This window comes from Bos indicus x Bos taurus, chromosome 26, assembly GCF_003369695.1.
Source record: "Bos indicus x Bos taurus breed Angus x Brahman F1 hybrid chromosome 26, Bos_hybrid_MaternalHap_v2.0, whole genome shotgun sequence".
NCBI classification, from domain to species: Eukaryota; Metazoa; Chordata; class Mammalia; order Artiodactyla; family Bovidae; genus Bos; species Bos indicus x Bos taurus.
The window spans coordinates 27710281-27728185 of NC_040101.1; the positions used below are offsets into that span (position 1 = coordinate 27710281).

The 17905-nt window shown below is 37.0% G+C and overlaps 1 protein-coding gene across 3 annotated transcripts in view; it reads left to right on the forward strand.

Moving 5' to 3' along the window:
* The window catches only part of NT5C2 (5'-nucleotidase, cytosolic II), a 97826-nt gene that overhangs the window by 21703 nt on the left and 58218 nt on the right, over positions 1 to 17905 (forward strand). For all 3 annotated transcript variants that reach the window (XM_027528648.1, XM_027528647.1, XM_027528649.1), the window contains exon 2: positions 2088 to 2212. In XM_027528648.1, coding sequence (XP_027384449.1) covers positions 2112 to 2212 — 101 coding nt within the window. In that variant the 5' untranslated portion in view covers positions 2088 to 2111. The remainder of the gene's footprint in view (positions 1 to 2087; positions 2213 to 17905) is intronic.

Sequence of the window (17905 nt, forward strand, 5' to 3'; positions counted from 1 at the left end):
AAGGCCAAACCCAGGTCTCCTGGGGTCAACCCAGGTCTCCTGCGTTGCAGGCAGATGCTTTACCCTCCGAGCCACCAGGGAAGCCCTATTGGTACTTTAATAAAATGTTAATAAAGATTTAACTCTAAAAAAGGTTATTTTTCATCCTTATTTAAAACTATTTACAGATGAAAACTTTTGAAAACTGAAGCGAAACCTATAACAGGGCCTATAGTTAAAATACAGTAAAGACATTTACCTGCTTACCTAGCTTTAAATGTTTATTCTAATGAGATTAAATCTTTTAGTTTATTTCTTCTTCTAGTTCAGTCTTTAATCCTATCTGGAAGATAATTTATTGTAGAAAAATATAAAAGCATAATCTAATTAGAAGTCAAATGCACGTGACTTATATTTGTAGTACCATTGACCACCTGATCTGCCTCTTGAGAAATTTGTATGCAGGTCAGGAAGCAACAGTTAGAACTGGACATGGAACAATAGACTGGTTCCAAATAGGAAAAGGAGTACGTCAAGGCTGTATATTGTCACCCTGTTTATTTAACTTCTATGCAGAGTACATCATGAGAAGCGCTGGACTGGAAGAAACACAAGCTGGAATCAAGATTGCTGGGAGAAATATCAATAACCTCAGATATGCAGATGACACCACCCTTACGGCAGAAAGTGAAGAGGAACTAAAAGCTTCTTGATGAAGGTGAAAGAGGAGAGTGAAAAGTTGACTTAAAGCTCAACATTCAGAAAACTAAGATCATGGCATCCGGTCCCATCACTTCATGGCAAAAAGATGGGAAAACAGTGGAAACAGTGGCAGACTTTATTTTTCTGGGCTCCAAAATCACTGCAGATGGTGACTGAAGCCATGAAATTAAAAGGCACTTACTCCTTGGAAGGAAAGTTATGACCAACCTAGACAGCATATTCAAAAGCAGAGACATTACTTTGCCAACAAAGGTCTGTCTAGTCAAGGCTATGGTTTTTCCTGTGGTCATGTATGGATGTGAGAGCTGGACTGTGAAGAAGGCTGAGCGCCGAAGAATTGATGCTTTTGAACTGTGGTGTTGGAGAAGACTCTTGAGAGTCCCTTGGACTGCAAGAAGATCCAACCAGTCCATTCTGAAGGAGATCAGCCCTGGGATTTCTTTGGAAGGAATGATGCTGAAGCTGAAACTCCAGTACTTTGGCTACCTTGTGCGAAGAGTAGACTCATTGGAAAAGACTGTGATGCTGGGAGGGATTGTGGGCAGGAAGAGAAGGGGACGACAGAGAATGAGATGGCTGGATGGCATCACTGACTCGATGGACGTGAGTCTGAGTGAACTCCAGGAGTTGGTGATGGACAGGGAGGCCTGGCGTGCTGGGATTCATGGGGTCGCAAAGAGTCGGACACGACTGAGTGACTGATCTGATCTGATCTGATCTGAGTGAATTTACTGTGTTTATCAGAATTTAAAAATTTCTTACTTTGCATATTTTGAACATATGTTAACTGAACATTATATATTTTCTCAAATCTTTGTGTTCTCAGCGCCTCTTCTAGAATCTGGGGTTAAAGTAAATTATTACTGGCTATCATGCTTAATTATTTGAAAGTGATATATGTGATCTTTCTGGATAGAAATTACTATATGAAATTATTTTCCTAAATTTACGTAGTTTAGAAGTGTTGATTTAATTTTCAGTTTATTTCCATATTCAGTACATTTTATTTTATTTTTTCAGAATGTCCCTTTATTTAGCTGCACTGAGTCTTAGTTGTGGCGTGCAGGGTCCGCATTGTGGCGCAGGCTCAGTGGTTGCCCCGTGGCGCAGCTGCTGTGCACTGTCACAACCGTGTGGCACTGTGCACCTAGTCGCGCCCGCAGCAGGTGGGATCTTAGTCCCTGACCAAAGATTGAACCCGTGTCTCCTGCATTTGGAAGGCTGATCTTAACCACTGGACCAGCAGGGAAGTCCCTCAGTATATTTAAATAGATAGTTATATCAGATAGTTTGCAATCTACAATTTTACTAATTTTTTTAAAAACCTAATATCAATATATGGATGACAGTGTTAATATGCTAAATTACTGATTTTTCTTTTCTAGAATTGAGCGTACAATTAAAACAAAATGACAACCTCCTGGAGTGATCGGTTACAAAATGCAGCAGATATGCCTGCTAACATGGATAAACATGCCCTGAAAAAGTATCGGCGAGAAGCCTATCATCGGTAAGTATTTGATCTATTTATTTTATTTATTCTTTTTTCATTTTTGGCTGCACTGGCTTTTCTTTGCCTTGCATCTGGGCTTTCTCTAGTTGCGGCAAGCAGGGGCTACTCTTCCTTGTCATTTGGTAGCTTTTCTTGTGAAGCACAAGCTCGAGGGCTCTTGGGCTCAGTAGAGGCGCATGGAACTAGTTGCTGTGTGGCATATGGGATCTTCACAGACCAGAGATCGAACCTGTGTCCCCTGCGTTGGCGGATTCCTAACCTCTGGCCCACCAGGGAAGTCCTGTTTTATCAACTTAATTCTCAAAACAGCTGTATACAATGGGCATATAATATCTTCATTTTACAGATTATGAAATTAGTGTACAGAGTGGTTAGGTAATTTACCCTAGATCACATAGCTAGTTCATGGTTCAAACTCAGTCCAAAGTCCAGACTTCTAATTGCCAGACTTCTAACCACATTGCTGTTGCTGCTTTAAAATAAAATTTTTTTTACTGCTTCTTATATCTACTTACATCTTCTTATATCTACTAATAAAAGTCCTCAAGAGCAGAAAGTCTTCAGCTGCCAAAAGATTGGGCCTTAGTTATTGATAATACAATTCTTAATTATAATTTACCAGAAACTGATTATAATTTTTAAATAGAGTTTTGGAATTGTGCCTACTGATTACTGTGTTAGACTTGAATGTAAATAATTCTGGATATTAACAGCATTTTCTTATATTAAGACTTTAAAATTTCCTTTAAATCATTTTTCCTTTAAAAGTTTAAAGTGTAAAGTATTCTCAATTTATTTGCCACTTTTAATAGATTCAGTTAAATGGCTGTTTCTAAATTTTAATGGCTATCTGAACCTTAAGTAGCTGAGATACTTGGAAGTAGGTATTGTAATTAGGAATCATTTGGTTTTAGACAGAAATTAGAAATTTATACTTACAGGATAGAAACATCTGGGCTGCACTAGAACCATCTCTGCTTCCGTCTTGGGAAAGCCAGGAATTAGTAGAAATGCTGGTTTACTGGTAGTGCTAAAAAATTGCATAGGAACTCCAGGAAATCTGTGACAGCTCAATTACTCATCTGTTCTGAGATGGTTAAATTAGTTTCTACAGATAAGTTTTTGTAAAGCAGATGAAAGAATTATTCTGGTTCCATTCTTTCCTGTGTAGGAAAGCTAATCCAGATTAGGTAACATTTCAGTGGTTCAGTAAGCATTAATATTTTGAAGAAGATTGATACTGAATATTGAGTATTTTGAAAGTTAATTATCGTTTCAGTAGTTGGTTTTTAAGTAGGTTGGTGATACTTTTCTGATAGTAGGTCACTAGGTAGCATTTTTTTTTTCCAATTTGTTGTTTACATTATGAAAAAAAAGTGGGAACAAATATTATGAGTACTATTTGTACTATAGAACAAAACTTAGAGAGTAAAAGATGAAAAATTAAAAACTGAATTCCCAAAGCAGAAAACTGTATGTTTGAATCATTTAATTTATGATGTACACAAATTGTTATCACTTCAGGTGAAAACCACACCTTCCTGCCAACTACTGTCACATTCTAGAAGGATGCAAAGGATGAACCTTGAACCTCACAAAACGTGCTGATTTTTGTATTCTTGAGTTTAAAACATGGGTACTGACTGCCTTTTCCAAATTCCAAATCTTTCATTCTGCTTTTTCTGTTTGCTTGTTATGTTCGTTGAGAACACCAGTTCCTTCTACATTCTTGATTTGGTTTCGACAAAGGGGTTTTAATGATCATCCAGAGTTTGTTGAACAGCTTCATGCAGTGTAAACTGTCCTTTCTTATCAGTTTCATTTAATGCATATTTATATTTCACATAGTCCTAGAGCTCAATATGGCATAAATTAAACACATGCTGCTGCTGCTAAGTCGCTTCAATCGTGTCCGACTCTGTGCGACCCCATAGACGGAAGCCCACCAGGCTCCCCTGTCCCTGGGATTCTCCAGGCAAGAACACTGGAGTGGGTTGCCATTTCCTTCTCCATGAGCTGACAACAAACCTGTCTTGGCAAGGTGTAATCTTCAGTCCATCCCACTGTAGACAGTATAACTTATTTTAGACCCCCATAAGTTTTCTGTTTTGATCACTTACTGGTACAAATCTATCAGAAAGAAAAATAAGCCATAATTATACTGGTAGTATACTTCAAGGAACCAAAACATTTATATTGAATATTTACACATAATTTTAATAACCAAGGTCAAAAAGAAATGCACACAACTAATGTACTTTAAAAATGTGTCTAGAAATCATATATATTGTTTGTTTATGATACATTGAACCTAGAAACAGTGAAGATGACAAAATACAAGCTTATAATGCTGTCTCTGAAATTAGTTCTAAACAATGGAAAAGGATTAAAACAGGTGGAGTCAGAGTTGGAAGAGCTGAGTTCAGATTTTGTTGTGATACTGGGGAATCCAGTTAGCCTCTCTGGGTGGTGGTTTCTTTAGCTGTAAAATGATGAGATTAAAGATCTCTAATGCTTCTTCTATAAAAATTTTATGCTCAGTAAATGTTTGTTTTTTTAAACTTACTAATGCTAGTTAATAATTGCCTACTGGGGAGCTTACGATACACACTGCATGTGAGTCTTTGGTTAACTGATCCACAAGTGAAAACAAGCTGAGCATTTACTGAATAAACTCCCAGTCACTGGCCCATCATGTCCTGATTTCATCTTCATGGAAATTCTCTGATGAATGTGTTTATATGAAGGAAACAAAGTATTTCATAACAAATTGATTTGACTCTATTAATTGGTGTTGGAGAAGACTCTTGAGAGTCCCTTGGACTGCAAGGAGATCTAACCAGTCCATCCTAAAGGAGATCAGTCCTGGGTGTTCATTGGAGGGACTGATGTTGAAGCTGAAACCCCAGTACTTTGGCCACCTGATGCGAAGAGCTGACTCATTGGAAAAGACCCTGATGCTGGGAAAGATTGAGGGCAGGAGGAGAAGGGGACGACAGAGGATGAGATGGTTGGATGGCATCACCGTCTTGATGGACATGGGTTTGGGTGGACTCCGGGGGTTGGTGATGGACAGGGAGGCCTGGTGTGCTGCGGTTCATGGGGTCGTAAAGAGTTGGGCACGACTGAGCGACTGAACAGAACTGAATTCCCATCAAGATAGGAAAACTCAAAATTGGTCAGTGGGTATCAGTGATCCTCTGCAGCAATGTTGTTTGATGTATGTGGGAATTAAACTGTAAAACAGACTGTTTATGTGTGTGTGTAAAAATAAAAGGCATAACATACGCATTTGGATATGGACTTCCCTGGTGGCTCAGAGGGTAAAGCATCTGCCTGCAGTGCGGGAGACCTGGGTTCCATCCCTGGGTCGGGAAGATCCCCTGGAGAGGGAAATGGCAACCCACTCCAGTATTCTTGCCTGGAAAATCCCATGGACTGAGGAGCCTGGTAGGCTACAGACCATTGGGTTGCCAAGAGTCAGACATGACTGAGCAACTTCACTTTCACTTTCTATGCATTTGGAAGAAATAAAATCCAGAGAGAGGTGTTTTGTACTTTTTATTCAGTTTTTTGTGTGTCTTTATATTCATAAAGTATACATTTGGTTATGATGTAACATCACTGAAAACAGGGGCTTAGAATTAGGTAGTGAAGAGAGGTCATCTAGGAAACATCAAGCATCCTAATTGTATTTAATATGTCACAGCCTGAGAGCACTCTGGGATCATAGAAGCCTGGAAGATTTTAGACAGGCTCTGATACCCTATGTACTTCATATAGTAGAGTAATAGGAAGACTAGAAAAAGCATCCTGAATTTTTAGATCATTTAAAACTTTTTTCCCCTTTTTTCTGTTTTAGTAAAGTGTGAAAGTGAAGTCGCTCAGTTGTGTCCAGCTGTTTGCGACCCCATGGACTGTAGCCTACCAGGCTCCCCCATCCATGGGATTTTCCAGGCAAGAGTACTGGAGTGGGTTGCCATTTCCTTCTCCAGGGGATCTTCCCAAACCAGGGATCGAACCTTGGTCTCCCACATTACAGGCAGACGCTTTAACTTCTGAGCTACCGGGGAAGCCCTTAGTTAAAGTATACATGACCTAAAATTTGTCATCTTAACTGTTTTTAAGTATACAGTTCAGTGGTATTGAGTATATACACATTGTTAGGTAGTCATCACCACTGTCCATTCCCACCACTCTTTTGTAAAATTAAAACCTATATCTATTGAGCAGTAACTTTCCCAGTCTCCTGTCACTCCAGCCCTTGGCAACCAGTCACCATTATCCTTCTGTCTTGATGGTTTTGACCACCCTAAGTACCTCTTGTAAATAGAATCATCCAGGGTTTGTCTTTTGTGACTGGCTTATTTCACTTAGCATGATGTCAACAAGATTCATCTATGTTGTAGCATATTCCAGAATTTCCTTTTAATATAGAGAATTAAGTTTTTGAACTCTTGCAGGTATTTGCTCTTGTTAATTAAAATTTTTAAATAGAAAGCATTGAAAAGAAATTTAGTTTTTTAGTTGTCAATTTATAGAGTATTCTATTTCAGGGCTTTATATTAAAGACATTTATTGGAGTTGGTAATTTATCATTGGTTAAAACAGGCAAGCTATGATGATTTATCATAATTGTACATTGTATGTGATGCTTCAGAATTCCCTTTTGAAAGAAGCTAAATATTTTTAATTAAGTAAATAAATACCTAACTCCCAACTTTTTTTCTTGCTTAATATTAGTCTTCTAAATTTCAATATGGAAATGATGTTCATGTGTCATTATTAAGAAACTGGCCTTTAGAATGTATGACGTGTTCTTCTTCCATTTCCTTATTATGATTGTTGAGTTGTCTATGCTGGGGTTAATCATCAGGCCAAACCCTTCACTGGAATATGTTTCTGTATATGGTCAGAAGACAGGCTGAGCTGTTCAGATCTTATTGTGGCTTGAAGGAGGCAGGTTAAACAATTACCTTTTGAATAGTACCCTGTTGGATATCTAGAATTTGATAATAATGAGTACCGATCACAGTTTGTGTCCACCAAATCCAGGAGTGAAACTATTAGAACTTTCATTTGCTCTTCCTGTTGACAGTACCCAGGATGCTGAAGTCAGGTATTTGGTTTTATCCTTTTAAAGTTTCAATGATTACAGTACAAATGAATTTTTGTAAGTGAATTTGCTCTTCATGAACATAGCTTGTGAATTCATCGGTTGTTTTTATCTTGTCTAACTGAAATTAGATAAGTAACTGGGCTTGTGAATTTTTGGTTATCCAAACTTTTGTCTTATTCTTGAAGACATTGTAGTCACTTTGTCTTTAAAGTTCTTTGTATAGTTGCCTGAAATTATTTTTTAATTGAAATTTTGGCCTTTATATCAGTATTTACTTAGATCTGTTGAATAATAGTTTATTTTTCAGTTTATTTCAGTTTATTGTATATGTCTAAGGAATAAAAGGAATTTAATTTTTAGTACCTACTCCTTAGCACATTAATAGAATTAGAGATGTTAATGATGTTTTAACCTCAGATTAAAGACAAGTGTCAGATTTTATGCAGACAAGGACTACAGGTAAGTAAAGTTTAATTTTTTCCTCAATTACTTACAGATATCCATGAATGTCATTCAGCTTTTTGTATTATCAAAATGATACCATTTTGTCTCATCACCAACCATGTTAGGAATGTGCTTTTAGGGAATAGGGAATGCCAATTAAAACCACATTGTATATACATATTACAGTGGCTAAAATAAAAAAATACTGGCAATACCAAATGTTGATAAGAATGTGGAGCATTTAGAACTCTGTTTCATTGTTGGTAGAAAGGCAAAATGCTCCAGCTACTCTGCGGAACAGTTTGGTAGTTTATATAAAGTTAGAGACCCTTATCTGTCATTAATTACCATTTTGTATCATTTTGAGTTAACCTGCCATTTTAGCATAGTTTCTAATATTCAAGTGGATAAATTGTTAAAATTTCAGTAGCCATATTATAGATTGAAAGTCAAATGGAAATATAGTTCCTCAGAAATGCCAAGAAGCCATCCTTAAATAATGTACAGATGTACTGTCAGAATAAGAAGAATGGGGTAGAGCATCAGAACTATATTAATTTTTTTGTTATATCATTCTAATGCTTTGGTTAGTGTTTCATATTCCTAAGGAATGACAAATGAGGACTCAGGGATTGGTAAGATTTTGAAACATTTGAGTGATGGAATACTATTCAGCAGTAACAAGGAGTGAACTATTGATGCACACAACTTTAATGCAGCTCAAGAAAACCATGCTGAGTTAATAAAGCTCACAGAGTTACTTACTGTATGGCTCCATAGCATGCCTGAAATGGAAATAATGGAGACTGGGGACAGAGTAGTGGTTGCCAGGTGTTAGGGATTGGCTTGGGTGGAGGGAGGTGGGTGTAGCTGTAGGAAGTGGCAAAAGGAATCCTTGTGATGGAACTGTTTTGTATCTTGACTCTGGTGGTGATTACATGAATCTACACAGACACAAATGAGTGCATGTAAAACTGGTGAAATTTGAATAAGGCTGGTGAACTGTATCAGTGTCAGTTTCCTGGTTATGATATTGTATTATATTTATGCAAGATGTTCCCATTGGGGATGAAGAGTATAAGAATCTCTATTATTTCTTACTATTACATGTGAATCTATAATTATCTCAACATAACAAGTTTAATTTATAAAATTCTCTCAGTGACATAACTTCTTGTATCATGGGTATTGTGGGTTCTAGATACAAGTTCTCTTTAAAACGTGCAGTGATGCTACTTTATGGAATACAAATTCTCTAAACTTTATTGTTCAAAAGAAGATGCTAGATCCTAAAACATTCTGAGTTTCTCTGCCACCATTCCCTCTGTGCTTTTTCCCCAAACAAAACGTAAAATTAAAAAGAGGAAAGTAGTGGTGGTCATGGCAGTGGCAAGGAAGAGAAAGAACAAAAGATAGCAAATCTTTGATTTAATGAAACCCTATAGTAAGAAACTTTGGCTGAGGAAATGTTATTCATATTTAGAGATAGTCTATTTCACCTTCAAGGATTCTTTTGTCTGTGTGTGTGTGTGTGTGTTTATACATATGTTTTCTGTAACATCTTACAAGAAAACTTGAATGAACTTTTTGGCCAAACCAATATATTTATAAATTAATATTTGGTCGTGCCATGCGGCTTACAGTATCCCAGTTCCCTGATCAGGGATTGCCCAGCGGTGAAAGCCAGAACCCTAACCACGAGGCTACCAGGGAACTCCCTCAAGGATTCTTTTGGATATGGCTTCTTTTAGTCAGCATAATGTCAGCCATGTTTTTGTGTGTATCAGTAATTTGTTCTTTTTTATTACTATCTGGCATTCTGTTGTATCATTATACCACAATTTGTTTATTCATTTGGAGCTTTCCACTTTTTTCAGTTTTTAGCTACCAACTTAGAAAGTATTTGTAAATCACACATCTAATTAAGGACTTGTATTCAGAATATATGAAGAACATTTAAAATTCAACAATATAAGAACAACTCAATGAAGAAATGGGCAAAAGATTGACACGTCACTGCAGAGGACATGTGGATGGCATAAAAGGAAATTCATAACATCACCAGCCATGTTAGGAATGTGCTTTTAGGGAATAGGGAGTGCCAATTAAAACCACATTGTATATACCTATTACAGTGGCTAAAATAAAAAATGCTGGCAGTACCAAATGTTGATAAGAATGTGGAGTATTCAGAATTCTGTTTCATTGTTAGTAGAAAGGCAAAATGCTCCAGCTACTCTGCAGAACAGTTTGGTAGTTTCTTATAAAGTTAGAGACACTTAGCTAATGACCCAGAGATCTTACTCCTAGATATTTGTACTAGATAAATGAAGACTTTATGCTCACACAAAAATACTGTGCGTGAATAATGTGTAGAGTATATTAGTCTGTTGTTACTCCATCACTAAGTCATGTCTAACTCTTTGCAACCCCATGGACTGCAGCATGTCAGGCTTCCCTGTCCTTCACTGTCTCCTGGAATTTGCTCAAACTCATGTCCATTGAGTCGGCGATGCTATCTAACCATTTCATCCTCTGTCGCCCGTTTCTTTTTCCTTCAATCTTCCCAGCATCAGGGCCTCTCACAGTGAGTCAGCTCTTCGCATCAGGCAGCCAAAGTAATGGAGCCTCAGCATCAGTCCGTTCAGTGAATATTAAGGGTTGATTTCCCTTAGAATTGACTGGTTTTGCCTCAAACAGGAGACAACCCAAATATCCTTTAGTGAGTAAATGCCTAAATAAAATGCAATACATCCACACAATGAAATATAACTCAGGAAGAAGGAACCACACTATTGATAAGATACAGCACTTTAACCCTCAAAGACAGTCCTGGGTCAAAGAAGCTGGTCTTAAGAAGTTTCATTCTGTATGATTCTGTTTATATGGTACTCTCAAGGACAAAACTATAGTGATGGATGGGCTTCCCAGTGGCTCAGTGGTAAAGAATCTGCCTGCAGTGCAGGAGACACAGGTTCAATCCCTGGGTCAGGAAGATCTTCTTGAGGAGGGCACGGCAGCCCACTCCAGTGTTCTTGTGTGGCGAATCCCATGGACGGAGGAGCCTGGCGGGCTACAGTCCGTGGGGTTGCAAAGAGTCGGATACAAGTGAAGTGACTGAGCACACTTAGTGATGGAGAACTGATAAGTGGATTCTTGAAGTTGTCAGAGGGGGAGTAGCATGACTACAGGAGGAAAGCAGCAGAGTTTTGAGGGGGTGATGGAACCATTTTGATTCCAGATTGTGATGGTTATTATACCAATCTATAAATGTATTAAAATTCATAGACATGGCACACCCCAAAAGTTTGATTTTGCTGTATTTAAATTTTGAAAAAAATAAAAGAATAGCAAGAAGTAGTATTCTGGGCCAACGCTTAAAGCATACATTTAGCTTTAGTACAGAGGAAACATCGATTTCCCAAGTGGTTACTCTGATTTACAGTTTTACCTGCAATGTGTGAAAGCAGTGTAACCAGCACTTTAATATCAGTCTCTTGAACAGTATGTCTAATTTAAAAGTAATTTTGTTGGTTATGTAGTGACATATCGGTTTGGTTTTAATTTGTATTTTCTGGCGGATTGTTAGGTTGCGCACCTTTTTCATATGTTAACTAGCCGTTTGGATGCTGTCTTGTGACTTGACTCTTCCAGTCATTCGCTAACTGAGTTGTCTCTTTTTCTTATTGATTTGTCTTAATACAGATTTAAAAAAAAGATGTATTGAGATTAATTCATAGAACATAAAATAGTAATATATAATTCAGTATATTAGTTTATTGGGAGTTGTGTAAACATCTCCATTGTCTAATTGCAGAACATTTTCATCACCCTCCCAAGAAAGTCTACACATGTTAGTTCCTCATTCTCTTCTCTCCCCAGTCCCTGTCAGTCTCTTACCTACTTTGTCTCTATAGAATTGCCTATTCTGGACATTTCATATAAATGGAATCATAAAATATGTGGCTTTTTTTCTATCTTTTTCACATGATGTTTTCAGGATTCATCCATACTTTAGCATGCTGCTGCTGCTAAGTCGCTTCAGTCATGTCTGACTCTGTGCAACCCCATAGACGGCAGCCCACCAGGCTCCCCCGGCCCTGGGATTCTCCAGGCAAGAACACTGGAGTGGGTTGCCATTTCCTTCTCCAATGCATGAAAGTGAAAAGCGAAAGTGAAGTCGCTCAGTCGTGTCCGACTCTTAGCGACCCCATGGACTGCAGCCCACCAGGCTCCTCCGTCCATGGGCTTTTCCAGGCGAGAGTACTGGAGTGGGGTGCCATTGCTTAACATGAGTCAATACTTAATTCCTTTAATGGCTGAATAATATTGCATTGTATGAATATGCCACATTTTGTTTATATATTCATCTGTTGCTTAATACTTGGATTGTTTCTACATTTGGCTGGTATGAATAATGCTACTGCAAACATTCGTGTGTACATCTTGTGTGGATATGTTTTCAGTGTTGGGGTTATATATATAGCAGTGGAATTTGCTGAGTTGTATGGTAACTTTTGATTTAATTTATTGAAGAATAACCAAACTTTTGCCATGCACATGCATCTTTTTACATTCCCTTCAGCAATGTATGTGGCTTCCAATTTCTCTACATTCTCAAAATAACACTTATTATTGTCAGTGGGTTTTTAAAAATTACTGTATCCATCCTAGTGTTTATGTGGTGGTATCGTGGTTTTGATATGCATTTCTCTTATGATTAATAGTGTTAAGCATCTTTTATGTTCTTATTGACCATTTATATAACTTCTTTCAGGATATATCTCTTCAGATCCTTTGCCCATTTCTTAACTGAGTTTGTCTTTTTATTGTTGACTTGTATAAGTTATTCATTTTTCTAGGTACTAAACCTTTGTCTGATATATGATATTCAGATATTTTTTCTCATGCCGTGAGTTGTCTTTTCACTTTCTTGGTAGTGTCGTTTGAAGGACAAATGTTTTTACCGATGAAGTTCAATCTGTATATGATTTCTGTTTCTCATGCTTTTGTTTTCATGTTTAAGAAATTGCTAATCTACGGACAAAGATTTATACCTGTATTTTCTTCTGAGAGTTATATAATTTTATGTTTAGGTTTTAAATACATTTTGAGTTAACTTTGTATATGGTGCAAGGTGAGGGTTTAAATTCCTTCTTTTGCATGTGAATATCCAGTTGTCTTAGTTCTGTTTGCTGAAAAAGAGTTCTGTTTCCAATGCTCTTCCAGTTGTTAAATTAGGAAGAAAGGTTGCAGTCTTTAATGATTAAGTATGATGGTAGCTGTAGGTTTTTCACAGCTGCCCTTTATCAGTTTGAGGCTGTTCCTTTCTGATCTTAGTTTGAGATTCCTTTCTACTCCTGGTTTTCAGAACCAAGGAAATAGAGGGTTGACTGTAGAGTTACATGTGGATTTTCAGTTGTGTGGGGTTTGGTGCCCCAACCCTCTCCTTGTTCAAGGGTCAACTATATTATATATAATAGTAACATGGTTTCAAAAATCAAAACTATGCAAAAAGACTGTCAAAAATGTCACTCCCACTAATGTTCCTCCCAAATTGGTAGGTAATAAACTTTGGATTTCTTTTTATTTATCATACTTGGGAATCATTGGAGTTCTTAATTCTATGCATGCCTTTATGGTTTATAAATTTTCAGCTGTTATCTTTTCATGGGTTGTCCTTGCTCTGTTCTCTTTGGAGAAAGAACTCTGATAAGTGTATGTTAGACTTTGGCACTGTTTTCCTCCCTTCTCATATCCTTTCTTTTTTTTTTTTCTTTTGATTATGGATTTATTCATGTGATTGAGAGTTCAGTTATAGACTTTTCCTCTCCTAAGCTGTAGTTATAAGATGTATAGATGTGTTTTTAAGTTTCATAAATCAATTTGACTTATAAGTCACTTAAAAGTCAAAGAATAAAGAATAGTCTTAACACTTTGAAGCAAAGGCTGAGTAAAAATGGATTTATGAACAGTCTTTTTTCCTCATTTAACAACTGCATTAATCCCAAATAGATGTTTTTCATACTCTTGAAATGTCAAGTTTCTGTGAAACTTTCTCTTTTTAAAATTTTTTTAATATTATTTTTTTACTTTACAATATTGTATTGGTTTTGCCATACATCAACATGCATCCGCCACGGGTGTACACATGTTCCCATCCTGAACCCCCCTCCCTCCCCATACCATCCCTCCAGGTCATCCCAGTGCACCAGCCCCAGGCCTCCTGTATCCTGCATTGAACCTGGACTGGCGATTTGTTTCTTATATGATATTATACATGTTTTAATGCCATTCTCCCAAATCATCCCCCCTCCCTCTCCCACAGAGTCCAAAAGACTGTTCTATACATTTGTGTCTCTTTTGCTGTCTTGCATACAGGGTTGTCGTTACCATCTTTCGAAATTCCATATATATGTGTTAGTATACTGTATTGGTGTTTTTCTTTCTGGCTTACTTCACTCTGTATAATAGGCTCCAGTTTCATCCACCTCATTAGAACTGATTCAAATGTATTCTTTTTAATGGCTGAGTAATACTCCATTGTGTATATGTACCACAGCTTTCTTATCCATTCATCTGCTGATGGACATCTAGGTTGCTTCCATGTCCTGGCTATTATAAACAGTGCTGCGATGAACATTGGGGTACACGTGTCTCTTTCAATTCTGGTTTCCTCAGTGTGTATGTATGCCCAGCAGTGGAATTGCTGGGTCATATGGCAGTTCTATTTCCATTCTTTTGTATTTTTCATCCTTTTTTGTCTCTGTGTTACATTCTGGAATGTTTTTCCTGACCTACCTTCCAGTTCACTAATTCTGTTTTTGGTTGGGTCTGACCTGAATCTGTTCATTACATTTTTTATTTTAATTAATTTTTAGTTTCTTCAGCATTTCATTTTGGAATCTTTTTTCAAATATACTGTTAACTTTCTTTTTATGATTTCCAGTTATATATTAAGCATTTAAATATTTTTTTAATAAAAGAAGTCCCTTTCTTAGGTTTTTAAAAAATAATTTTATTTTTGGTTGTGCTGCATCTTCATTGCTGTGCAAGGGGCTTTCTGTGGTTGCAGTGCGTGGGCTCCTCGTTACGGTGGCTGCTCTTGTTGAGGAGCATGGGCTCAGGAGTTGTGGCACACAGGCTTAATTGCCCCACAGCATGTGGAATCTTCCTGGACCAGGGATCAAACCCGTGTCCCCCTCGTTGGCAGGCGGATTCTTATCCACTGTACCACCTGGAAAGTCCCTCAAACATTTAAATCTTAATGAATTTTGGTTTAAGAATCAAAACGATCTGAAGTACATTCCTATCTCTGTTTCCAACTACTTCCCTTTTCAAAGCTTTTTAAAAATAATTGTAATTGTTACTATTCTCATTAGGAATTCAGCCCATCTGTGTGTGTGACTACCATAAATCCAAGAAATAGAGAGTAATACAGTTATCAATTGCAAATTTTAATCTTGTAATTATTTTTTAAAAGTGCTTGAAATTATTTAGGTAATACATAATTAAATTCTTATTGTGCAATATTCAGGAATTCAGAAATATATACAGTAAAGTATGAAAATTCCCCTTCATTTACATTTTCACTCCCACTCCTCTTTGTCATAGGTAAACACTGTCAGTTTGGAGAGCATTCTTCTAGTCCTCTTTCAGTGCATTTACACACGTGAGCATGTGTGCATTTTAATACAGCCTCCTAATCTTTCTAGATTCTGGCCTGTTCTTTTCATTCCTGATGGTGCTAGTCCAGGCTCTGGTCATCACTGTCCTGCATTGCAAAAGTAACTATAAGCCTGCTTATGTCTGCCTGTTTTTAGCCTTGTCATCTTCAGATCTGTTTTGTAAATCATGTTTATCACCCAGCTTAAGACCTTGAGTGGCATCATATCAAGAATGCTATAGGATAAATCCTAAACCCATTAACATAGCATTTAAGACCCTGTGGGGACTGGATCTTTTGCTTTCCACTTTCATCTTGAGCAGCTCCCTTCCTCAAATGCTTGTATTCTGTCAATGCTGGATTGCATCTAATTTTTTTTCCACACACCATAGTATCTGTGTCACTCGGCTTTTCATTCATAATTTCTCTTCTGTTGGAATGTTCTCCACCCCTCTTTTCCTCTTAATCTGATTAACACTTGCTAATCCTTTTTAGTGTGGTGGTTAGGAACCTGGACCTTGGGTTAGTATTTTGGATTATTTCATTTTAATTTCTTTAGAATCACAGTATTTAACTGCTGTAAACTTTGTTCTGTCGTCTATGAAATATGAGTCATTTCTATCTCATAGAGTTATTGAGATTAAATGAGATAATACCTGTAAAAGTGCTTAGCATAGTGTCAGTTTAACAACAACAATTTGGGCATCTTGTCTTTCAGTAAGACAGAGAGCTGCAGCTCTCTGTTAAGCATTTGTCTAATACTACAATCACATACAACTGTTCAGTGTTTTTGATGGCCCTCCTCCACTAGAGACTCCTTAAAATCAAGAGCTGTCACGTTTGTCTTTGTATTACTGGTACTAGGTACTGGCAGGTAGACATTTAGTAAACATTTCTTAAATATATGAACTGAGTTTGAAATAGCTGGTCAGTGCAGTTTCTTTTGCACGGGAAACTCGTATAAGTGTGTTTACCTTCTGTTCCAGTGAGATTTTTGTTTTCCTTTCTCTTTACAAGTAGAAAGTCTTAAAATAGTAATTACATTTATTTCCACCACACTGAGCTGTGATGCCACAACTGGAAATCCAGGGAAGCCATGGGAAGTTGGCACTCTTAGGGATTAGATCATTTTTCCATATTCAGTTTGTATTCTTGTATTTATGGAATTTGGTTTGAGGATAGTGAAAGTTCTTCATATTCATGTATAATTTGAGAATTGGATTTTTACAGTGTATCTCCCAAGAGATATTTTGGTGAGATAATGTTTTCCCTGTTACCCCCCAAGTTCCAATAGTTCTTTGAGTGCTTACAAATGACAGACAGATGTTATCTGTCTTCTATAGATGAAAAATCTCAGGCTTAGGTTAATTAACTTATTCAGCCAGAAAGCTGAATTTAAACCTAGTTGCTCTGGTGCTCATTCTCTTTGACCATACTGCTTTTCTAAATAAACTGAAAATAATTTTAGTTTGAATTTGTAGTATTTGGTAGTGATTTTAGTTACTTGGTGACTGTTTAAACATTTTATAGTAACTAATAGAAATCTTTATGGTAAGATAGTTAGATACTGTTTAAAGATAAAGTTTTTAAAAATTTAAATCCAACTAGTGTTTCTTTAAGGTATGTATATTTTATTTTTAAATCAAACCATCAGTAGGAGGATTTATTTGCCTTATCAATGTTCTTAGACTTTAGCACACTTGTTTATTTCTTCCCCTGTTGCATAATCCCTATGCATTATATTGGTCAGGAGGCAGGAATGTTGCAAATGTTTTTCTTTCAAACTGCAGCTTTGCTCTGAAATTTGGAATTAACTTTTAGAATGTTCTGGGTGTATCCTCCACGTGCCAAAGATCTGTAAATTTCTTTTCACATGGGCTGACATTTTCAGGCATATGAGTAAAATATTTGTGAACACAGATGTTTTCCTTAAAAGTAGTGAATGATCAGAAAAGAGACCACAGTGTGGAAATACTTTAGGTTACTCCTGTAATATGATCGGCACATAAATTATTATTTTTCTTGTAGTTCGCATTGTTCATTTTCTAAGGGAGGAAATAACTAAACTGATAATTAAAACATACTTCTGTGTATTATGGTGTTTTTTTTTTTTTCCTCCGAGAGTAAACTAAATGATTTGAACTGACTAGGGCCTCTCCATTCTGTGAAACTCACATTGTTTGCGTACTGTTGGCGGGCCTCATTAGGGGGTAAATTTGCTTTTTCTGAGTGTTTGCCAGTAACGATTCCTGTCTCCTATGGGAACTTGCCATTTGGATAGTCTCCTTCCTACACTGGCCAGTCTTACACAGTTCAGACCATCAGTTATTTTTCCTGCTCTTCAATTTTTTCTTATTATTCTTTGGTTTTTAAGTATTTAAAGCTGAGGATATTGGTCTCTGAGATATTGCCTGCTTAGGGTTCGGCATCTTGCCCGAATTTGTTGGGCCTCTCAGGGCCT